Below are 21,643 nucleotides of genomic sequence, written 5' to 3'. Positions count from 1 at the left end.
ATTTTTGTCATAGTTACTCAACAAGCGGTGTGTCCATTATGCTTGACCTATTCTTGTAAACAGTAGATACATATAAAGAAAACGGTCAAGTGCGAGTCGGACTGCCTCTACGAGATTTGTATAGTTTTTTCGCTGCAACCGGGTATAGTAAAAAAAGTTTCGTAGGATTCATCTTTGTTTAAATTCATTTTATTTTCAAAACATTTGTGATATATTGTGGTCTTTGATCTTATAGTATCAGCATGCAGCTACCATTGAACAAATCGAAAAAAAAAGTACTTCAAATGACTATGTTTTTGGATTTAATTTTAATATCAACTCTATATAAGACAACAAACAGAATTATAATACTAATAATTTTTCTCACACATAAATGGAGAAGGCGATCCCAAAAAGGTTTGTTTTCTGTTGTGTACGGATTTTACAAATAAATCCTTTTTGACAATAAAAATTAGAAAATATTTTTTTCTATTCGACAGCTTTTTACGTCTGAATTGCTAATTTGATTTTAATGAAATCCAATGCAGAGTATCTTAATATGCAGAATAAGACAAAGGTCAGGTGTATCATACTTAAATATTTTTATTATATGAATTTGTTTATTACGAATAGATCAGATAGATTTACTAGATTTGTATCTGTACAACCGCCAAATTTGTTACACTAAAGATAAACGACCTTTAGAAATCAACCGTGACCGAACTAATGATGGAATTTTTTTGGTTACGCTAATAATTTAATATACTTCGGAAACTTAAACATACATTAATTATAAAGTTAACATCAGACCAGACGTCGATAGGTGTACAAGTCGAGATATCCCATCTTGGTTGGTTCCCAGGGGTGGTTGTGGTGGTATTATCACGAAAGCTTTCACAGGTTTTCCCTATAATTCGTTTTTCGCATCCCGGGGCCGTTAATGGCGGCCCTATTGTGTTCGCTTCGAGAAAGTTACAAATTAATTTAATGCTCGCAACACAGGCCCGCCCTCATGTAACTCTTAATGAATTACTTATTTTGCTCGTTTTCAACTTTGAAGGTACGGAGTATAAGAAAGCTTAGCCTGTGTTTAAAAAGACCCTTGTCCCTCATTAAGAAGAATTGAGCTCCAATTAGCCTCCTACCCCACCTACCCACTGAGCCGTAGTTAAAATGTGACTTACAAAACAAATTTCTTCTAATTTATATTATTTGTAGAGATAATTAGTAAGTACCTTAAAGGCTTAATCTATTTATTCAAAGATCAAGCAATGGTATTGGTGAAGAACTTTTTCTTAAGCTGAAATTTTAAGGATAACAAAGTATTGAGAAGTAATAATTCATAGCATTAAATATTATCTCTCATAAGTCAGTGAAATTTAAACGTAGTCATAATGTTAATGATCAAGATTAAACAACTGTTACATGTTTTTATCATACAAAGTGTTATTTTGTGCCTCTGCCAAGGAAAGCTCAGAGGACTACATCAACAAAGGCTGCTAAAAGAATACTTACGCCTTTTGAAGAATCATATGCGCTTTTGAAAGCGTACGCCATTACAGGCATATTTAAAATATCCATTGAAAATACAGAAAAAGTTTGTACATGTGGACATAGTACAGGAGATATCTTTCTTATTTTGTATTTTACTATTATTTATATATAAATTATAAGGTCGATGATTTGTTAAAGTTATAATTAAATAAAATAAATACCCTAACAAGAATCAAATTTGTTAAATTGTGAAGGTAAAGGTTGTTTAGGATATCTTGACCTAAAAAAACATGACAGACGAGAACGGGTCAAAAGGTAACATGTCTGAAAGGTACATCACATGATAATTTCCTATGAAACAAACAAACTTTCTAACCATTTGATAAATTTATATTTTTTTTTAATATTTGTCATATATACTATATGAACGGTTGTACAATACTGTCATGAAATACATCTCATTTAGGAAAACGCTAGTGTTCGTTGCGTTGTCTGATGTCACCCGGTGAAATGAGTGTGCTGCCTACTTTCTTTGTGTACATTTTTCTCCGGTTGCACTGATGCAGCGCTGTTCATTTGTCTTTGTCCCATACATACATACAAGCGATGATAGATTTATGGTTGGTAGAAATTAGGCTGATTGAAAAATGCAGTTAAGTTTTTATTTATATGAAAGTAATCGTTGCGGTTGTTAAGCGTTTATAGTGCTATCATCTACGGTATCTTCAAAGTATGATGTCTACTTCCTTGCATTTTAGATTTGAAGTCAAACATTACCACTTTTATTATTTTCTTAATTGTAAGCTCGTCTATAGGGAAACGGGTGTCTGAGTGTTAGTTTTTATTTTGATCTGATTTTATATATTCTTAATATATTATACGTTAGTCTTAGACATTTTGGCAGCTGTTCAAAAACCATGTCAGACACAGAGTTATCGCTAACTAACGTATCGTATCAGTGACTGGAATAATGTTTAACAGAGGTTAATATTAGATGAACAAACACTTTTAATCTATATTTTAATTAGTTTATATGTTATGAAATATATTCTAGACTTAAATAGAATAGAATTACGTATAAATCTTATATGTAAGTATACAGTTGTTGTACAAACAGATAATGTTGGGAAATGAAAGTTTCATACTTATATCTGTACATTTTGCAAGCCGGTTGGTTAGCTTTGATTCTCGTAAGTCAATATTAAGAAATGTTATTGACTATCGAATGATAAATCCTGTCCGGCTTAACTCTAACAGTAAATGGTTGTGTCCCAGTAACACATCTCCGCTAAAAATATTAAAATGTTCGTATCCATCATGCTTTTTTAATTATGAAAATATTTTTTTTTTGTTGTAGACGAGATATCTCGTAGGTACATGCTGACAGCTTAACCTTGACTTTTCTCTTTTGTATTTATAGTCAGTCTTTGAGATTTTTCTTTGTTTCATAATAAAATGAAAAAAAAGTGTAATCGTTCGTATTGTTGTTGTTATATATATTAAGAATTGTGTTACTAAGAAAATTCCAGAAAAAAATTACAATATTCAGAGATTTTTTTATCTGACTCTTCACAATCCAATACATTATAACTGCTAAACATTACAAAAAAATACGTTATAAAAGTATATGTACCTGTCATTAATTTAAATTCTCATTTTATGCATGCAGATGTCTTCTATCCAGCACAACCCTTGCTGGTGCGCTTTAAAAGCAAATCCTTCTAAATAACATTTCTGTATGGATGCTAGCAATGCTCTGAGAAATTCCATAATTGTAGTAAGAAACCAATTATACGTGTATTGATTGGATTTTACGACTCGTCTTCCTGCTATCTCAGTTCAGAGAACTAAAGGCATTGTTTACAACAGATAAGGAGGTCACGCTATGAAGTGATTGGGTAAAACAAAAGGCGACATTTATAGATACTTTGAATATTTTATTTTATATTCATTCCTTTGTATATGGAAATGTTTATAACGAACCAATATTTTATTACTTCTAATTAATAATATGACAGCTTCATAATAACTCAGAAGTATAAATAAACCTGCCTGTATGTTCAAGTCTTGACTTGAACAAAAATCAATTATATGTAACCGAGTATAACAGCCCGTAGTTTTATGCTTGAATATTCGTTATTCAATATGCGTCTCCCATCACAAAAGGCGCAATTACACTTAAAGTTCTCAAACGCGGAAGCCACGTCTAGTACCCACTCTTACATATGTAAGTCTTTAATTAATAAAGTCACTGGACACGCTTTTAGTAATAACTGTTATAAAAATCTCCAATTACATTAGCACAAATAATTGTAATTGGTCTATTAAAATTGTATATTAATTTTAATCATACATTTAATTTTAATTGATAACATATATTTAATATATTAAATAAATTTATCTTGTTATTTTTTATTATATAATAATTACATATATGTATATAAAAGATATTAAAAAGCTTTCTCAATGGATATTCGTATTCTAAAAAACCAACGAACTGATTCTAAACCTTTCAATTCGTATCATAAGCTTACTCATTCAATCCCGGTACTGATGTTTTTAAATAAATCCATTTCGTTGTATAATGGATTAAAATTTTCTTATTCCCGTGGGTTGGATACATTCTGTTTGTTACTGCAAGAAACGGATTATTTGGGAACACCCAATCTTTTTCCCTCCATGTCGATATTGTCATTTTAAAATTTTAATCAAATCAAGGTGAGATGGTTGAAAAATATTATATTTCTTCAAGAAATATCCTATAAAAATTAAAACAGATTTTATTTATATTTAAAGTAAGTAATCAAATAAAAGATTTATCAAATTGTAGGTGAGCTACAAAATGCTTTACTAATTGCTCCTTATGATACAAATATGAAATAAGACGTCCAGAAAATAGCTAAAATTGATTCTGTTTGTGTTGTACGTAGGTTTTACAAATAATAATTTCATATTACAGAACACGTGGTCCGCGAAAGTAAAATTTCAACGAATATGAACATTTAGTTATATATATAACTAAAGAATTTTTGTCGTAAATTTAAACGAATCGAGTTCTTTTTATTGCTTATTAAAGTCTTTGGTTATTATCAGAACAAATTATTAAAAATAAACAAGAAAAATCTTTTATATATTTTAATGAATTGTGAAAAATATCTAGTTAGTGCCTCTTCTGAATTTGTTTGTCGCTAAAAAAAAAAAAAACATCGATTTATAAAGGAAAAGCAGAATTGAAATGAAAAAGTGTGTATATATTTAATACAAATCTTACACAGACATTGAATAATGGGAGCGATTTATTAATATAACACTGGAATCGAGAGCAATTTTACTATGACAGAATAGATCTATTTGAAAAAATGTTTTCAGTAAGATTTACAACGTAACGTTTGCTAAACTACTGATAAAACTGATTCATAGACAAAAATTTGCCAGCTTTTTAGTAAACCATGACATGCGATGTCAAGTTTTCATTGTGTCTGGGAGGCTGTTTGTAACCGCAGCATCCAATACATTACGGCGCTACCGTTTAAACATTACTTAAACTATGTGAGGAATTCAAACAGCATGCCTATGATGGTGGTCCATTCGTCTTAAGCACTACACATGTATGTTGTATGTATTATGTTAAAGATCGCAGATAATGTGATACACGGTGGGCGCGTTCACGTTTAGACCAGTTTGTAAACGAAATTTATACATCTTTTTTATTTATATTTGTACGTCTTTGTAAAATATTATGCGACTATAAAAACATTAGTAGGTATGTGTTATATTATTTTTCTATTATTATGAATGTGACCTGAACGTTATTCAAACGGATTTCCTGATGTCATGTCGTGAACCCGCTTGTAATATTATGTCGACAGTAAATCGCGTGTTTTATTTGTTATCTTACTCTTAATTTGATATTAAAATTTTTCTCAAAGTTTTATATAAGACTTGATTAATGATAATCAGACGGAACTGTTTAATCTTATAATATATTGTTTTAAATAATTCCGCTATATATTTTTAAAGGTGCCCTTGGTCAACTTTTTTATATTAGAATTTATTTATTATATATATTATGTATTTTTTCTGTTGGAGCGAATGTAATTCCGTATATCTTTTATGTGATATTGTTTGTCTTATTATATTAATATAACTATTATTGAAATTAATATAATTGGTAAGTGGTGAACATATCCATGGTTAAGTATATCGTAATGCATAAGTCTGTAGTATTGCATGTGGCGTTTGAAGGCAAACCAGTTGGTAAATACCTGTTGGCTGGTTAATCGTGCGCAAGCGTACCGATGCCAAGCTGCGGGTAGCGGCCATCGCCAAAACTTTTACGTTCAATCAATGACTAAGTAAACGAGATTGCGGAAAAAATTAACTCCGACATAGAACAGCGCGTGAAGATTCACTTCGCCCGGTAACATATAACTTTGATGTTACGTTTTCGTAACACGAAATTACCTACGGGAATGTTATAAAAATGTAGTTCAGAGTTGTTTTTGGCTCGTGGTTATAGTTACTCGCGTGATATCTCTTTGTTTTAACTGGAGCCGTAATGTTTATATAGTGCCGTACTTCATCTTTCAAGGGGCTTGCATCTGGAACCTGTATTAATGTGTCCGAACTAAGATTATAAACAACTAAATTACAAGCTTCACAGCGCACGCACGTTACGGAAACCAGTATATCATAATATTTATTTATATTTCTTGAATATTCTACCTGAGATGAGAAAAATATCTGAGCTACGGTTAATCCATCCGTTATTTAAAAAAGCTCTAACTCATATTTGTATATCTAACATCTTTGTATTTTTACGTCAGTATTAAAAACTGGTTTTTAAATTTGCCTACAAATGACATTGTATATTTATGTTCGACATTTAGTTTTCCAAGAAATAGAAAACAAAAGTTAAACAATGGTATCGAATATCAAAACTTTTTTATTCTGGTCTTTTTCTCATAAATAATATTTTTTTATTTGTTGATCGTCTGATTTGGAACGAAGTTATTTATTTATCGCCATTAAAAATTCCGACTATGTGTCCCATTATCTTCCAACCCGCATTTCTTTTATACATGATATATCGGCTGTTAGACTTAACTATGTGTTATGAGAACGCAACGAGCGAAACTAGCAATTAATTGCGCATTCCACAGCCCGAAGGTTGTTGCCTTTATCATTTTGAAGATACAAAATGTATTCCGATTCAGGTGAACAGTGCAAGCTATACTGGTATCGAATGAGCGTACTGAAGATATTTGGTAGGATGCCAGCTCGGTTCGCTGAGACCGCTGCGGTTGCACTGCGAACCCCTACTCCAATCTATTTAATGCAATAAATACTAAGTGCATTGTACTCCTAATGTGCGTAATGCGTGTATAATTATATTCCATTATTGGTCATCGCTGTAATTTTTCCACTTTGTTTTTCCTTTTAATTAACATGTTTAGTATCCGTATTGTTTTCTTTTTTATTTCTATATCGAAATGGTTTTAAACAGGTACAATACCGGTTTTTGTTAATGAACCAGGTCTCGTGACCTGAGCTATGGATTCTTTTTCAACATTTTTTTTTTATCTATAAAGTGACATTTAAATGTAAGATACAAATGAACAACCTCACTTTCGCGCTATTACATTATTAACACTCTGAAAAATAACTATAAAAGTGATGTACAATATTCGTTAAACATGGTAGATGAAGGGCACTTTCACCTTTTAACAGAGAAACCGCAGGCAAAGCCTTGTTTTGTCATAATATAATTTAATATTATTATAGTACGTCCGTTAATGGGGAACGCAATAAGTAACAATGGTATCAGTTACACGAGATGATCAAAGTAACGAACGATGGAAACACCGAAAACGTAGGCAGAGTACATAAAATAAATGTATAACTTCGCCACAAATAGAACTGACATAGAATATTTTTTGTCCCTTCTTAGAACCAATGTTATTTCTACTTAGATCTTCTTGTCAAAGTTGCTGAAACTTTGATTGTAAAATACTTTATTAAATTGCCACAACAATAGGGATATGTACATAACGTTGAAATAAATATTACGATTTTTTCTTATACTAACTGACTGTATTAAATATTAAAAAAAATATTTTTAAAGTAAACATATTATACGAGTTATTTTTAAAATGATTCTCCATGTAAAATGTAGGTATTCGTTATAACGTCTCGCATCATTAGTATTATTCAACTAGCCGTTAAATACTGATATAAATTTTTTAACTGCTTATTATTTTTAAACGATATTTGTAATCATAATTAAACTTGTCTATCTTTCGATCAAATGTTGTTATTATTTATCATATGAACTAGCTGATACCCTCGGTTTCTGTAATTCAAGTATTCATCGTGTTGCTTGATTTAGATATTACCTTTATTACTTCTTATGTTTTTATCATAAACATCCTAGAATACTGTTTAAGGATTACATATTTTAAGTTTTTCACACATATATATATACATACATACGTCAATCAACAGTTTTGGTGACTTAAATTTATGTATATTTTATTTTAGCTTCATTATATTATTTGAATGAAAATTCAATGAGTATTACAGAATGAATAATTCATTGACTCGAGCAGGATTCGAATCTGTATCCTCCGGAATATCGTGTTCCAGTTGCCTTACCAATTAGGTACGCGATAGCTTAATTGGTAAAACAAATTTAACGCTATATTCCGGGTGCTACAGAGTCATAAGCTGCTCGTGTAGATCAATATTTTATTCTAACTTCTATTTGATTTTTTTACTTACGTATCAGCACAAATTACATTATTCATTCAAAATATACCTTACGAATTGACTATATTGTAGTTAATTTGCAAAGTAATTTTTGACTTATCGGAAGACTTATCACGTTTTTTTTTATGTTTCAGGTGAGTAACGGCAATGTCATCGACACAGGAACACCAACTCTACTGGTATTTAATATTTTATTATACCTGGGCATGGTTTAATATAGTTATAACTAATTACTGAATAAGCAACTTATAAGTAATTCATTAAAAAAAAAAACATCTGGTACATTAAGACGATATTCTATTTGCTTCGATCATTTGCAAGAAATAGTATTTTTTTATTATCAGAATAGTTAAGTGCATGTAAATGTTAGCTATTTAATTTTTAATTGTATATCTATCGAGCGGGCGACACATTATTTCATCGCAGGCTGCCTGCCTTTGTATTATTAAATATCGTTAGTCTAACTACTCACGACCGTTTACAATATTTGAAATTAAAATGAAACTAATACTTTTCGGATTACTACACGTATTTTATTATTTAACAAAACTCCCGTCTGCCCGTGATCACGGTTGCAGCAAAGTGACCGAAACCGAAAAAAAAAATATTAGTTTCATTTAAATGTATACTCGCGAAAGTCTTAGATCTCAATAATTAAAATTAATTTAAACCGATTATAATATTTTTTTCCTACCTGATTATGAGAACGAAGTTACGCTTTCAGTATTGTTCAACGATTTCGTTTGAAAAAATGCGCTAATTTTTCTACTCTTCTTTGTCCATTGCGTAAGAAATACTTCTTTCTTACATCTATGTAGAAGCGTTTCCAAAAATAATTTGAATTTTTTTTTTTTATTTATTTGAGAAAAAAAAAATTAGTAGATATTGTATGACCAATAAAATGTATTTAATAACATTAAATGTTTCCTGTAGTGAACAGGCAAGCATTTTTGTATGACGAGCGTCGCTGATACCTTCCATGGTGCACCTGCTTTGAATTAGAATCACCTCCTGTATAAGATTCTCACAAGCTAACCTAAACTCTGTCACATATTATAATAAGAATTGATTTGCTATGTACACTAACACGTCATAGTTTCTTGACAGTGCTGCATATAAATAGCATATTCGATTCCAAACTTAGAACATGTTTTTAGTCTATGTATTATTTAGACGAATGTTAATCGTTTAGCGTTATAAAGAACAATAAGTAACATATTTCGTCATTGTCTTATCCATATATTATACTATTGTGAACATTTATATAAAACATATTTTTATATGTAACGCACCATATTTTCCTTCTTTAAAGGTTACCTGAAAAAGACTGGTGTTATATTTTTGGTTAATTTATTTTCTTAAATTTTTGCTGTTGTGAATGAATATCATTACATGTTGCCATAGAGATTTACTTAGAAAAGAAAGAAATAAGAAGAAAAACCTTAATTACGCTAACCCTAATATATTTCCTATAATAACCGTTGAAAATATTTAGCTATAAAAATTTGACAAATTTTCTGTATAATGAATTTGTTTTCATTTAAATTCTACCGTACATGTATTAGAATCTAAGGATTTTTTATACCTTTTCAGCTATAGTTCATGAAATCATGTCCCTCATAAAAATCCCTATTAGGACTTTGCCCTCTTATGGCTGCTTTAAACTGTTGAATATAATCGTTGTAAGAGACAAGTCACCAAGAAACCTCGTTAAAAGGCTACCCACGTGTCAAGTGTTCTTGTGCACGCATTATCAGTCAGGGGAATATAATTATTACATAATGTTGGCTTCAATTTTGTGAATTACGGAGTGTCGAGTGGGTAGAAAGCTTTGAGATCCCTTTACCTTGAATTGTTATATAACTTTTATATTAAGGTCTAATTAACTCTTTAAGAACTTGGACTTATACGTTTATTATAAAAGAATTCAAAAAATATTTTATAATTTGAGGTAATTATATGTAAACATCTATGATCAGGACACTGTATTTAATAATATTTATTTAAACTAAATAGTATTTTTTTGTATCTATAATAATTACTGGCATGTTAAATGCCATTGGATTGTATTTATTCTATATAAGAGGGACAACTCTATAGTTTTTTTGTTATATGTACCACAAATAAATACTACACTAGTGAAGTTACCTCGACGTGTCTCTATAATTGAGTTGCTTGTGGATTTCAAACGTTTGAAACTAAATGTATGAGTGATAATTAAATTAGTTGATAGCCGACAATCAAATTGTATCAGATGGATCCGTAACCTTTAAAATTTGTCGTGTATCGAAGTGCCATTAAGGCCTCTCCTGGACTGTTGCCAGGGTTGGTATATTATTAGAACGTCCACGACGTCGGAGTTAATCAGGCACAAATAAAATCAATATCACCAACAAATAATGATCACCCGGGAAGAGTTCTTCCAGTCACCAGGATTCACTGGTCTAAATTTAATAGCAGAAATCGGATTGAGTAACTGGTACTTATATATATATATATTTATAAAATTATTACTGTACCTTTTTTATTTGTATCTTCCGAAGACAAAAGCCTCGAAAATTTATAATGTCAATCATTTTAATACAAGTATATATATATAGATAGATCTCAATACATTATACGTGTCACCGTTCAAACTCCAAACAGTAAATGATATGTGTCATTAACCTTAATGCGTCTTTTTAGAATCGGAGTAAACATGAATTGAATTTGTGCAAGGTTTTTTTTAATTACAAGTCGTTGACACTTAAAGCTTTGGACTACTGATAGGAGATTTTAATATCGTGACAGGAGTGCTCGATACTCGAATGCTAGTGAAAGCCTGCACTGAATCATCATGGTGTTCACACAGCGGAGACCTGTTCTACGCGAGAGTAAAATTCTTAGAATCGTTAACGTCCCACTAACACAGTGGTCGGTACTTGTGGTGCTGATATTGCTGTTCGGATGTTATGTACACTGTTATAAGAGAAAATGTTTCAACAAATCTATAATTTACTTAATTTTCATACTAAGGAAATATGCTTTCTAATAAGGTTTCTGACTGAGATGTATAAGAATTATATATATTTCTGTCAGTTTTTACAAAAAGACTATTCGTTGATAAGTGTAATTTCGCCGTCATTAGAATCATACTTTCCAAACTAATGGAGGAGGTAAGTCGTCTATCGCGTGAGATACCGGCGTGCCTTCAAGTGAAAATAAGTAATTTTAGACGTTTGATATTTGAATTCATTCGATGATATTGAAAATTCTAATAACTCTGTTCCACAGTCCACTTGTTAGCTAAGGATTTTAATTACAAAACAATGATGCCTTCATTTATCAAACGGTTTTTTTTTGTTTTCGCTTTTATTTGTATTGTATTTGTAGAAACGAAAGAAAGTAGTTGTATTTAGTAGGCCATGTAATGAAAGACTCAATTAACGGGACCGGCGACCCATAAAATGGAGTAGGTAACACACCCCAGCACAATTTCAAAGAGATTGCCCCGCTCTGGTAGAGCGACGTTCAAGCGGCCTCCCTTCGTCGATGCAGCCACTCTTTTTATCTCATTAATATAGAACAGCATTATACTCAGCATGCATCGATAGTTCAACATGCCAGCATATTAAATATTTATCATATTCTATCTAAACAAGCTACTTTCTCGAGTTTTCCCAATTCCCTAAACGTTTCTAAAGAGAATAAAGGTGCTTCCTTTGGGAGAATTATTCCTAGGAGAAATCAATGAAAGGCTCGACTTGAATGAATCCGCGGTCGGAGATTAGTGGAGTAAATTTTTTGGTTGAGCTGTAAGGTTGTTGGTTTGGTTTTATTTCTTAGATCGTATATTGTATAGAATGAAAGTTTTCTAGACTTGTGATATGGACCTTGAGTAAAAAATACGCCAAAAATCTCGTCGTGGTTGACTGTTTATGTAGCAATTAATAAGATAGAAAACTTAAATTCTACTAGGTTTTTATGTGACGAGAATTTGTCGGAAGTCTAGAACGCCTTACTCCAACATTGCTTACTTCCGACCTTTTTACGTTTTCAGTACACAAATTATTAAAACAAAATGGTAATAATTAATAATGGTAATTAGAATTTTATGATAAAAATCGTTGATGTTCATTACAAGAAGGTTAACTAGAGAAAAGACAGACTATATCTGATAATAATTATCGGAATAACTATCAATAGTTTCAACATAATTTAACTACTTACTTTTATTTATTGGCGAGTTTACTTATTCTGAATAAACTGATTCAAGAATTTTTAAAGAAAACAGATTAGTTGGATCGAAAAATTCATTTTGAATATTCAGTACAATTGGCCGTAAAGCCTATTACACTGAGGGAACACTAAGTTAATCTTTTATGTTTCGCCGCTTACCTTTAATGTCCGGAGTTGCCGGTAAACCGATTGCTTCACGTTTCTTTTTTTCCTTATAAAAAATGTCGTTGGAATGTGAATTTGATTTAATAAACGGATGGGAATACTCGGTGTTTTTGAAGCCCCAGATGCTAATCACATCAAACTGATGAGTTTACCGAGCGAGCGTTGTAGATGTTACTCTCTTTAACACCAAATACGCTTTCAAAACGTATGAACGGAATTAATGACATGCCACAAAAGATTATCATATCTATACTTAGGTTCGCCTCCGATTCCGTCTGCCTGAATTTTGGTTGAATTTGTTGAAGAAGTTTACTCACGTCCCTCTTTCATAACAAAATTCATTACAGTCGGTTTTAGCTTTCTAAAACTTTATTATTTGTTTGATTTTATAACATCTCATCAAATCAATTAGGAATTTTAGATTTCAAATTGTTTATTATTGTAAAAATGTAAATGGTGTAGATTAATTTTACATAGTATTTGTATTGCCTATGTAAATTGTATGAAATTTAGGCTGTTATAATTAAGAGACAAAGTTACGTGGAGACTTGCTTCATCATATTAACTCGGCTTCATTGGATTAGTTTAACGAGTACAATATGTCCAGCCAAATTGTGTCAACATTCATCTTCTTAATAGGGATATGGTATTCAATGCAGGCAACTAACGTGCTAGGGACTAATTTGTCAATTGTGCTCACAATTGCCGTGTCACACACCCGTATAATATATATAGTTAAATTGAGAGAAGGGTGACACTATACTGATATATCTTTAAGATATGTGTATGTGTGAGCGTTATTAGTTAACTAAAAGTTGCAGCGCCATAAAGCATTATATTTTTTTTGCATGTCGGTAAAAAAGTATAAAATTAAATGTATGTTAAACTCTTTAATGAATTATTATAATAAGCTAGATAAGGTTTTGCAAATCATTCATATGCATGGAGGAGGCTGTGTGCTAGGGTGGCCAGTGACTTGAGCGGAGGCTGGGGCGCGCTTCGCTAAGCACTGTAAATACTCCCTTAGTCACGTACCACCACTGTGAACTGTTGAATATTAATATACAAAATAATATGCGCCAAAAGAATACTAACAGAAACTTGAGCTCGGTCCGTGCCAGAGTGAGCGTTCTTCAGCTCTCATGAAACTACATCTCTTTACCAACATTCTGACGAACTAAAATAAAAACGAGCCAACTTTGTGCTTTTTACCAATCCGTCGATTTTATCGCGATTCCGGCCGCCGCGCCGTTGCGTTCGTTATTTTCAAAAGACATGAGATACGGAACTAATAAATTTAAAATTTCCGGAAATTGTGTTTTTATTGTATATCTAAAATAACCTTATAGATAGTTGATTGCCGTCTCGTTTCTTCGGATACTAAACTAGAAGTTAATTATTTTCCGTTTTTGAAACAATCGTGTTCCGAATATAGTCTCAAAGTGGTTCATATTGTTTATCCTTTACTAGGGCGGTTTCTGGAAGATGTAAGCTCGGGTTTGCGACATGTCAAGACAAAGAGGACAGGGGTTGCAATTTAACATTCCTTTCCAGTTGGCACATTCTGTTCGTGGATATGGGCGATCTTGACGTAACCTGAATTTATTTTCGTTCGATAATTTATCTGCAATGTTATGGCTGGAGAGTGGTAGGAATTTAAAAATGTAGTACATTAAAGTCACATGAGTGAAATAAGAGTTGACCCGTGATAGTTATTAAAAGAGCTGCCGCTAGCACACATCGTTATTAATACTATATAACGCGCGATAATTTGTTATTGTCTAGGTATATTATTTAAGTTATTAACATGTTTTATTTGACTCACCATAATAGATAAATATTCAAAGAATTTTAGCTATTGATTTTATTAGTTATTATAATAAAAAAACATTGATTATTATTATTATTGATACTTTTCCAGAATTTACCCGTTGAAATATTATTTTTATATAAATTAAAAATATTCGTGCGTACAATATATATTTTTTACATCGTGTTTACAAAGCTCGCTGGATTTTTCTTAAGCCCTTTGTTAGCGGTTGCCTAAATCGCCAAAGCTGCCGGTATTCCATACAGCTTTCATTTATAACCGTTTCTGTTTAGGTTTATATTGGTTTTTGCATTATTAAAAGCTTTGGAAAGTATATTAATAAAACCATTATCAATTGAGAGAAGATTGTTTCCCTTTTTTTTATTGAAAGTGGATAAAAATGGTATTTGTCTATAAAAATATTTTTTTATAAAATACAATAAGTATTCTCAATGTAGCTAGGAGTGAAAAAATCTTCAACTGTGAGACAAAAACACTTGCATCTCTAACGTATATTCTTTGTTCTTATTCAAGATGTTTGTTCTTCATAGAAATTCGTATCCCTGTTCATTCAAATAGACAATTGTTTTATACGAATAGAACATTTCTTTTTCTATCTATCTATTACACTATTATTCTATACACATACTGACTAGTATGTGTATGTCAAAACTCACGACAATCCAATTTAATGAAACACTAAAGTTCTAATCAAACAACTTGTAATATTATTGTTTTCATAAAGCTCGAAAGTTCATAGCCAACCTCCGCTATGTTCACATAGACCATTTAAGATCAATTAATGTTAATTCTTAGTGATGTAATTATACGATTGTCATCGGCGCGGGTGCGGCGTTCAGCTGCGGTGGCACTATATATAGTAATTGAACTTTACAGCGACGTTTGTTAAATGTGTAGCGAATCTTACCAAAGATAATATTAAGAGTATATTTTAAACTAAGTCTTTAATAAAAAACGGTATAAGTATGCAAAATGGCGTCGGTGCGATCATTCTACACTTTAACAGTTAAAGAAACAGCGTCTGTTCTATTATTAGAGGAAACTCATACCCTCGTATAAACAAGGGTTTTACGATAGGGGTTCACATGCAGCTGGGACAATTTTATAAACATTACGGAATCCCTACAGCTTGATTTGGAACTTGTCGAAACGTTCCTCTTTAATGTTAACATACACAAAGTATGAGAAAACAAAGCGAGCTTCTGCAGCAAATATGTAGTTAATTTTATTATAACTAATTAGGTTACCCTTTATCACGAATAGTCATTATTTATTACTTACTTATCTTACTCTCAGCCATGATAAGCCGACGGTCAACAAACACTTCGACCTCCGACTCTTATATTTTTATCTATACACTACTAGTCATTGAATCGTTAAACGCGATTGTTATTTTTGAATCTATTTCTCATTCCAACTGATACACCGACAAAAAAAAATAATGAACTATGTATATAAATATCTCATCTAAATCTTTTATAACAGTCTTCACGTAAGTAAGTCTTTAAAGAATCACGTTTTAAGGGAACCTGCCATCATTTTGTTGTGTAAACATCCGTTCCTGGGAGTCGGGAGCAGCATCACGGTTGAACGCTCGATGGTCGATATATAGCAGAGCATACATAGGTTATAAAAAATGTTTACACCCAGTCGGAATCGTCGGATATGAGTGGCGACCGCGGTGTGCCGCATACAGAGCGAACTTTATCATTTCACAACTATCTCCGTGCCAATAAGATATTTTTTAGATCTATAATTATATTAAACTGGCCGCGTGATGTTGAGTGACCAATATAATTTTTAATGTTTCATTTATATCATTTTACGAGTATCATAAGGTAGATTAACTAAGCGTGGTGTCATTGTATTGCGGTTGCTACATTAATATTAAAAGACTTAATGAGCTTTTAAATGATTTTAATAATATTCAGTGACACGTTCATTTTATATCAATAGAACTAAATGCGTGAGGCGATTCACTATTCTTGTGTCAAAAATATCACATTGGCTTGTAATTATATTTCAAACCCAAGAACTCTTTATGGCGACTTAAGGGCGGTGACTCTTTAATAAACCTCGACAGTAATTCGCAGCTGTGTTTATGAAATTCTTCTAAATATATCTTTCGTCTCTTCGTCTCTCTTTTGTCTTACATACTGAGATGTTATTAAAATTTGTTATACGTGACTTTATTTTGTTCCAAAATTTAATAACTTCCAATCTGCACACTGTATTGACATGTAAATTATGTTCCTAATTTTATGTATTTTATGAAATCGTTTTTAATTTTTGATCTGAAAGAAAATTGACTATCGAAGAGTTCTTAACAATACTATGCAAATCTTTGTAGCAATAAAGGTTAAAAATGTTCTAGTGTTGCTAGACGGCGTCGGGCGACCGTGATTATTAATATCTCCGACACGGAGGGTGTTGCCACCCACAGGCCACGGCTATGTAGGGTGCTGTGCCCAGGAATAGGGCCACCGTCAAAATAACCCTGATGATGCTTTTTTAAATGCCGACCTTTTGTAAACCGAAATACAATAAGAGCAAAATTTTGCCATTCACTGAAAATGTATTCATACCAACATTTAGTATATTACTTGGTATTGTAGTATAGCCTTGTGTATTCTTCACGTTTTATCGCTTGATGCTTTTGTGTTATTTAGTTAAAAGCTCTGAAAAGAGATACGCATTTTCAAGTGTGATTAATTTTAGTTTGTAGATATAGAGTTTTATTTTCCTCAATTCATTGTAGGTGTTTTACTAAAGCTTAAAAGATATTACCATTTGTTCTGTCTTTTATAATAACGTTGATCATATTTCATTTATTGTCAGTGGAAAATCGCAATAATTAATGAAATTCTATAGAAAATATGAAGTATACTTAAATGTACCAAGAATTGGATAGCCGCGAGTAGCTTTTAGGTCGTTTTGCGTTGCGAATTACAGAGTGAGTGCGCTGTACGCGCCAGTCAGAAGCGCTCCGCACAATTGTAACCAATAACCACTTCCTAATTTTCTCGTTTCCGCAACGTAACTGCGCTCTGTTGAAATCTATCTAAGTATAGTATGTATTTATAGAAAACCTATAGACAGCTTAACAATATATATATCCTTTAGAACATATACTCGTTTTCACATTACATTATATAAATTTTATAATAAACAAATTAATTATAAATTAGAACCTTGTCCTGATCCATTTCAGCCATCAAAAATTTAAAGAGTTCGCAAAATGAAAGTCTAATAGAAACAGGGTGTACGCTTATCAGAACCAAGGGACCGTGGGAGGGCCGTGTTTTGCAATTTAATATTGTATCATACAAGGATTTGGTGTATTAAAAGTAATGGAGGAAAGTGGGCGGCGCCTAATAAATATATTTGTTCACAATGTATTTTGGCTTTCAAAATGTATTTCATTATTATTATATACAAGAGCTTTAAAGGGTTTCCTTAACAAACACCATCTTTACGCCTGTGCTTGAAAAATAGAAATTGTTCTCTTACGTACACCTATGTATAAATATGTATAAATTATTAAGTAGGTCTAAAAATATTTTTTTTAGATTTTTGTTGATAAGATGTTTATATATAAAACGACATATTAATTGAGACGGCCAACTAATTAAAAAACAGTAACTCACATCTGTAACAAACTGTTATATTCATACAAAGGAATGCAAGACACTGTTGACAGTATTTTGGCACGACCGTGGTGTCAATATTTCGATACGTAGCCCAGATACGTCAACAATGGACATTATTATAATTAACAAAATCTATATGGAGATGATTGGAAGAAATTTATATCTAATATGAAATTACCTATTTAATAATGAGCTTGACTTGACCGTAGCCGATAACATATATATCAATCTGGTTAAATTGCTTATTGACTTTTAGTCGGTACGATAGATTTTAGGACAACAATGATTTCTTTCAGTTACTGTGAAGTCTATATTTAATTACTGAAATTCCATCGAGTGTAGGATATACTAGTGTACGCTATAATGTATATATAAATGTATTTTCCAGCACATGGTGGGCACGGGGATGGCGGGCCCGTTCCCTGCGGCGGCGGCGGCTGCGGCTGCGGCGGCTCAGTTCGCCGCTAACGGAGACCTCGCCGCCGTCAAGGCCGATAACGGAGCCGCTGCCTCGCAACAGTCCTCCCTCGTCAAGAGCGAAGGACCTCCGGCACAAGCACCCCTACCGCCGACCAACTTCTCACCCCAACCGACACAGCAACACACCCAGAACTCGATAGAAAACCAAAATCAGAATTCAGTAAGTAACCCCCGCTCCAAGTCCACTACTAACATTTCGATGTACCTATAGTAGATTCGAACGTTGCACGCACTTATTTTAAGACTTGGCACATGAATCTATTTAGGCTACCGTATGTGCTTTTAAATAAACAAGAAGTAAATTAACGTTACGGAGTATGGGGATCGATTATTTTTTAACGGAAATCGATCGTATATGAAACGTCAGCTATCGGTCCCTCAGCAAAGCGAAGCGGACTCGAACGACGAGAGCACGCCGGTGAGTGTGGCGGCGGCGGCTGCGGCTGCACACGCGGCGGCGGCTGCGGTCACGGCGGCGGTGGCGGCCGGCGCTGCGCCCGCGACCGCCGACAAGAGCCTCGTGCCCGTCACGGCCTCGCAGCCCAAGCGACTGCACGTGTCCAACATCCCCTTCAGATTCAGAGACCCGGATCTCAGGAACATGTTCGGGGTGAGTGACACACACAGCATGTCCAACGTCGCTTAGCAGCAACTAGAACGTAACGGACATTAACAGCGTTGTTTTACGTTTCAGCAATATGGAACGATACTTGATGTAGAAATTATCTTCAACGAACGCGGCTCCAAGGTAAGAAATGCTCCATATTATATGTTAAAAACTAGTCTAGTAGCCGCCTTAAATCAACGATCGATGATTTCTAGACGGCTACAATTATTGTTTATGAAGAAGCTATATTGATTATATATTTAAAATAAATGTTATTGCTGGAATCGCCTCTCCAGATATAAATCTATATCGCTTCTGTTTTGTATATTGCGGGAATGTTTATTTATTATAATAGCTAGAATTTTATTTATATGAACAGTTGACTATGAATGTATGACGAGTTACGATAATTACAATTGATTTAAAGTAATCGATTTGTTGGCTCCGTCCGTAGACATTCCTGTGATGTACTGATTCATAGTCGTTGCCAACACGTGATGTTAGAACATGAAATGAACGAAATGTTGTCAAAGGCTACGAATCCTTTATAATTATCAATGAGCTGCCCAAACTAAATTTAATATTTAAGTGCTAAATGAGCTAAGAATTTATATTCTTCCCGAAACGAAAATTAAATATAACTTTTCCTTATTATTATTTTTAACTAAACTCAAAGGCAAATGGGCTTGAGTAATAATATCCGTAACGAAGCAGCTCTGAACTATCTCATACTATTCTTGGTTTAACGTTTGGTGCAGTATATCTAATAGCATTGTATATTACATCGTAATCAGATAAAAATATTATAATATTGTTATGTTTAATACACGCCGCATACTTTTTGATTAACTTTATCGTTATTAATTAAATTTATATGTATATAAAAGTAAGCGACGTGTACATCTGTGTTAATGGCATCATATAAATATATGATTCTCAAAAAACAATGTAAACTCCCTCTCGATTATTGAAAAGAACTTCTTTTTTTTTTTAATTTAATTTTAAATAATTGATTGGATTGAACGCTTTTTCGTATTTACCGCTTTCCTTGTGTCAGTTTGGTGACCGCCCCTAAGTAGTCCACGCTCGCTCATATCTAAAGTACTATACTTATTGATATAATAGTTCCAAATTTTATCTTCAGTGCCTCACATTGGGTTGTGCAGTATTAGTGTATGATGCATCGTCAGTATAACAGCTGATTTTTCTAAATACATCTATATATAGGACAGCTCTATTATGTTATATAATCACAGTAAACAATGTGAAAGTTCAGAACGCACCGCTTCTCACTTTTATTTAATTGTAACGGGCTCGGCTTATCTTTCTTGTCTTGGTAAGCTATCAGATATAGTACTAGTCTGTTGTGATGACCGTAGTTTTGCCACTACTTTGTATATGATGTTAGATTCGTATTTTCTATGCCGCGATGACAACGTCACTCGTGTCATTCGCTTCCTAACATGGGAACGTGAACCATTAGTTTCAGGCATGTATATTATTTGATTGCGAAATTTTTATTAATAAATGTATTGTATAGAGATCGAATAGGATCGTTTTTCCGTCTGGTATATAATGGGTCTTCTTGTACTGTCCCTTGTAATTGGCGTGTTGGATTTTAATGACGATTTCTAGTCTCTATATAAACCGCTGTTAATGTATGGGCTTGTATCCTGAGCTGTAACATTACTTAATTCCTATCATATATCTCTTCTCGTTTAATTTCTTCTCTCTCTTTCTCTCTCTCTGTCACTTCTATCGTTACATTAAACTCATGCACTCAGAATGGTTAACATAATAATAGAGCTGTCATGCTTTTATAAATGTAAGCGTTTTAAGAACTGCCACCTTCACGAATCGTCTATACCACTGTACTGTGTGCTGTGCTAGCTGCTTTTTGTATCTATGGGTTATCACCGTGCATCGACAGTAGTTAAAATAATCCAGCACGAAAAACTATTATATAATATATATATATTGAAATTTTACAAACCTGTGACATGATTTGTAAAAGTGATATGTTAATTACGAAAATTTTCAACACATAAAAAAGCCTAAACAGAACGGATATTAATAATTGCTTCTCGTATTTATTTTTAAGTTTACAGCACTGTACAGATCGAGCACTCAATAAAATATTTTTTTTATTATAATTTTTATTTCTGTTCAGCAAATTACGCCCAATTATATAAACGAAGGGTGTTCTTAAAATGAGATCTCAAAAGAATTGGTACATAAAATTGATCATTTTATAAGTATTACCCCCTGTATTAGATCGCTGATGTAGATAAATTTAGTTCCCCTTTGCATGAGAGATGACTTTAGAACAAATCGCAGCTAACACTCGTATAAGACAATAGTTATTTCAATAGTAGTGACTGTCATATTAGATATATATATAATATAATCCTTACGATATTTGTCTATGTTATAAATACAGATCTCCTCAAT

The 21,643-nt window shown here is 32.5% G+C and overlaps 1 protein-coding gene across 5 annotated transcripts in view; it reads left to right on the top strand.

The window, feature by feature from the left end:
• The window catches only part of LOC116767297 (RNA binding protein fox-1 homolog 1-like), a 37,854-nt gene that overhangs the window by 5,519 nt on the left and 10,692 nt on the right, over window positions 1-21,643 (top strand). For 4 of the 5 annotated variants that reach the window (XM_061527526.1, XM_061527525.1, XM_061527529.1 and 1 more), the window contains exons 2-5: window positions 8,376-8,420; window positions 18,494-18,745; window positions 18,968-19,195; window positions 19,280-19,333. In XM_061527526.1, coding sequence (XP_061383510.1) covers window positions 8,376-8,420; window positions 18,494-18,745; window positions 18,968-19,195; window positions 19,280-19,333 — 579 coding nt within the window. The remainder of the gene's footprint in view (window positions 1-8,375; window positions 8,421-18,493; window positions 18,746-18,967; window positions 19,196-19,279; window positions 19,334-21,643) is intronic. The other variant, XM_061527528.1, reaches the window with a different exon arrangement.

The sequence above is a fragment of the Danaus plexippus genome, assembly GCF_018135715.1.
Source record: "Danaus plexippus chromosome 9 unlocalized genomic scaffold, MEX_DaPlex mxdp_26, whole genome shotgun sequence".
NCBI classification, from domain to species: Eukaryota; Metazoa; Arthropoda; class Insecta; order Lepidoptera; family Nymphalidae; genus Danaus; species Danaus plexippus.
The sequence above is the reverse complement of the archived record's forward strand: the minus strand, read 5'-3'. Positions and strand labels throughout refer to the sequence as shown.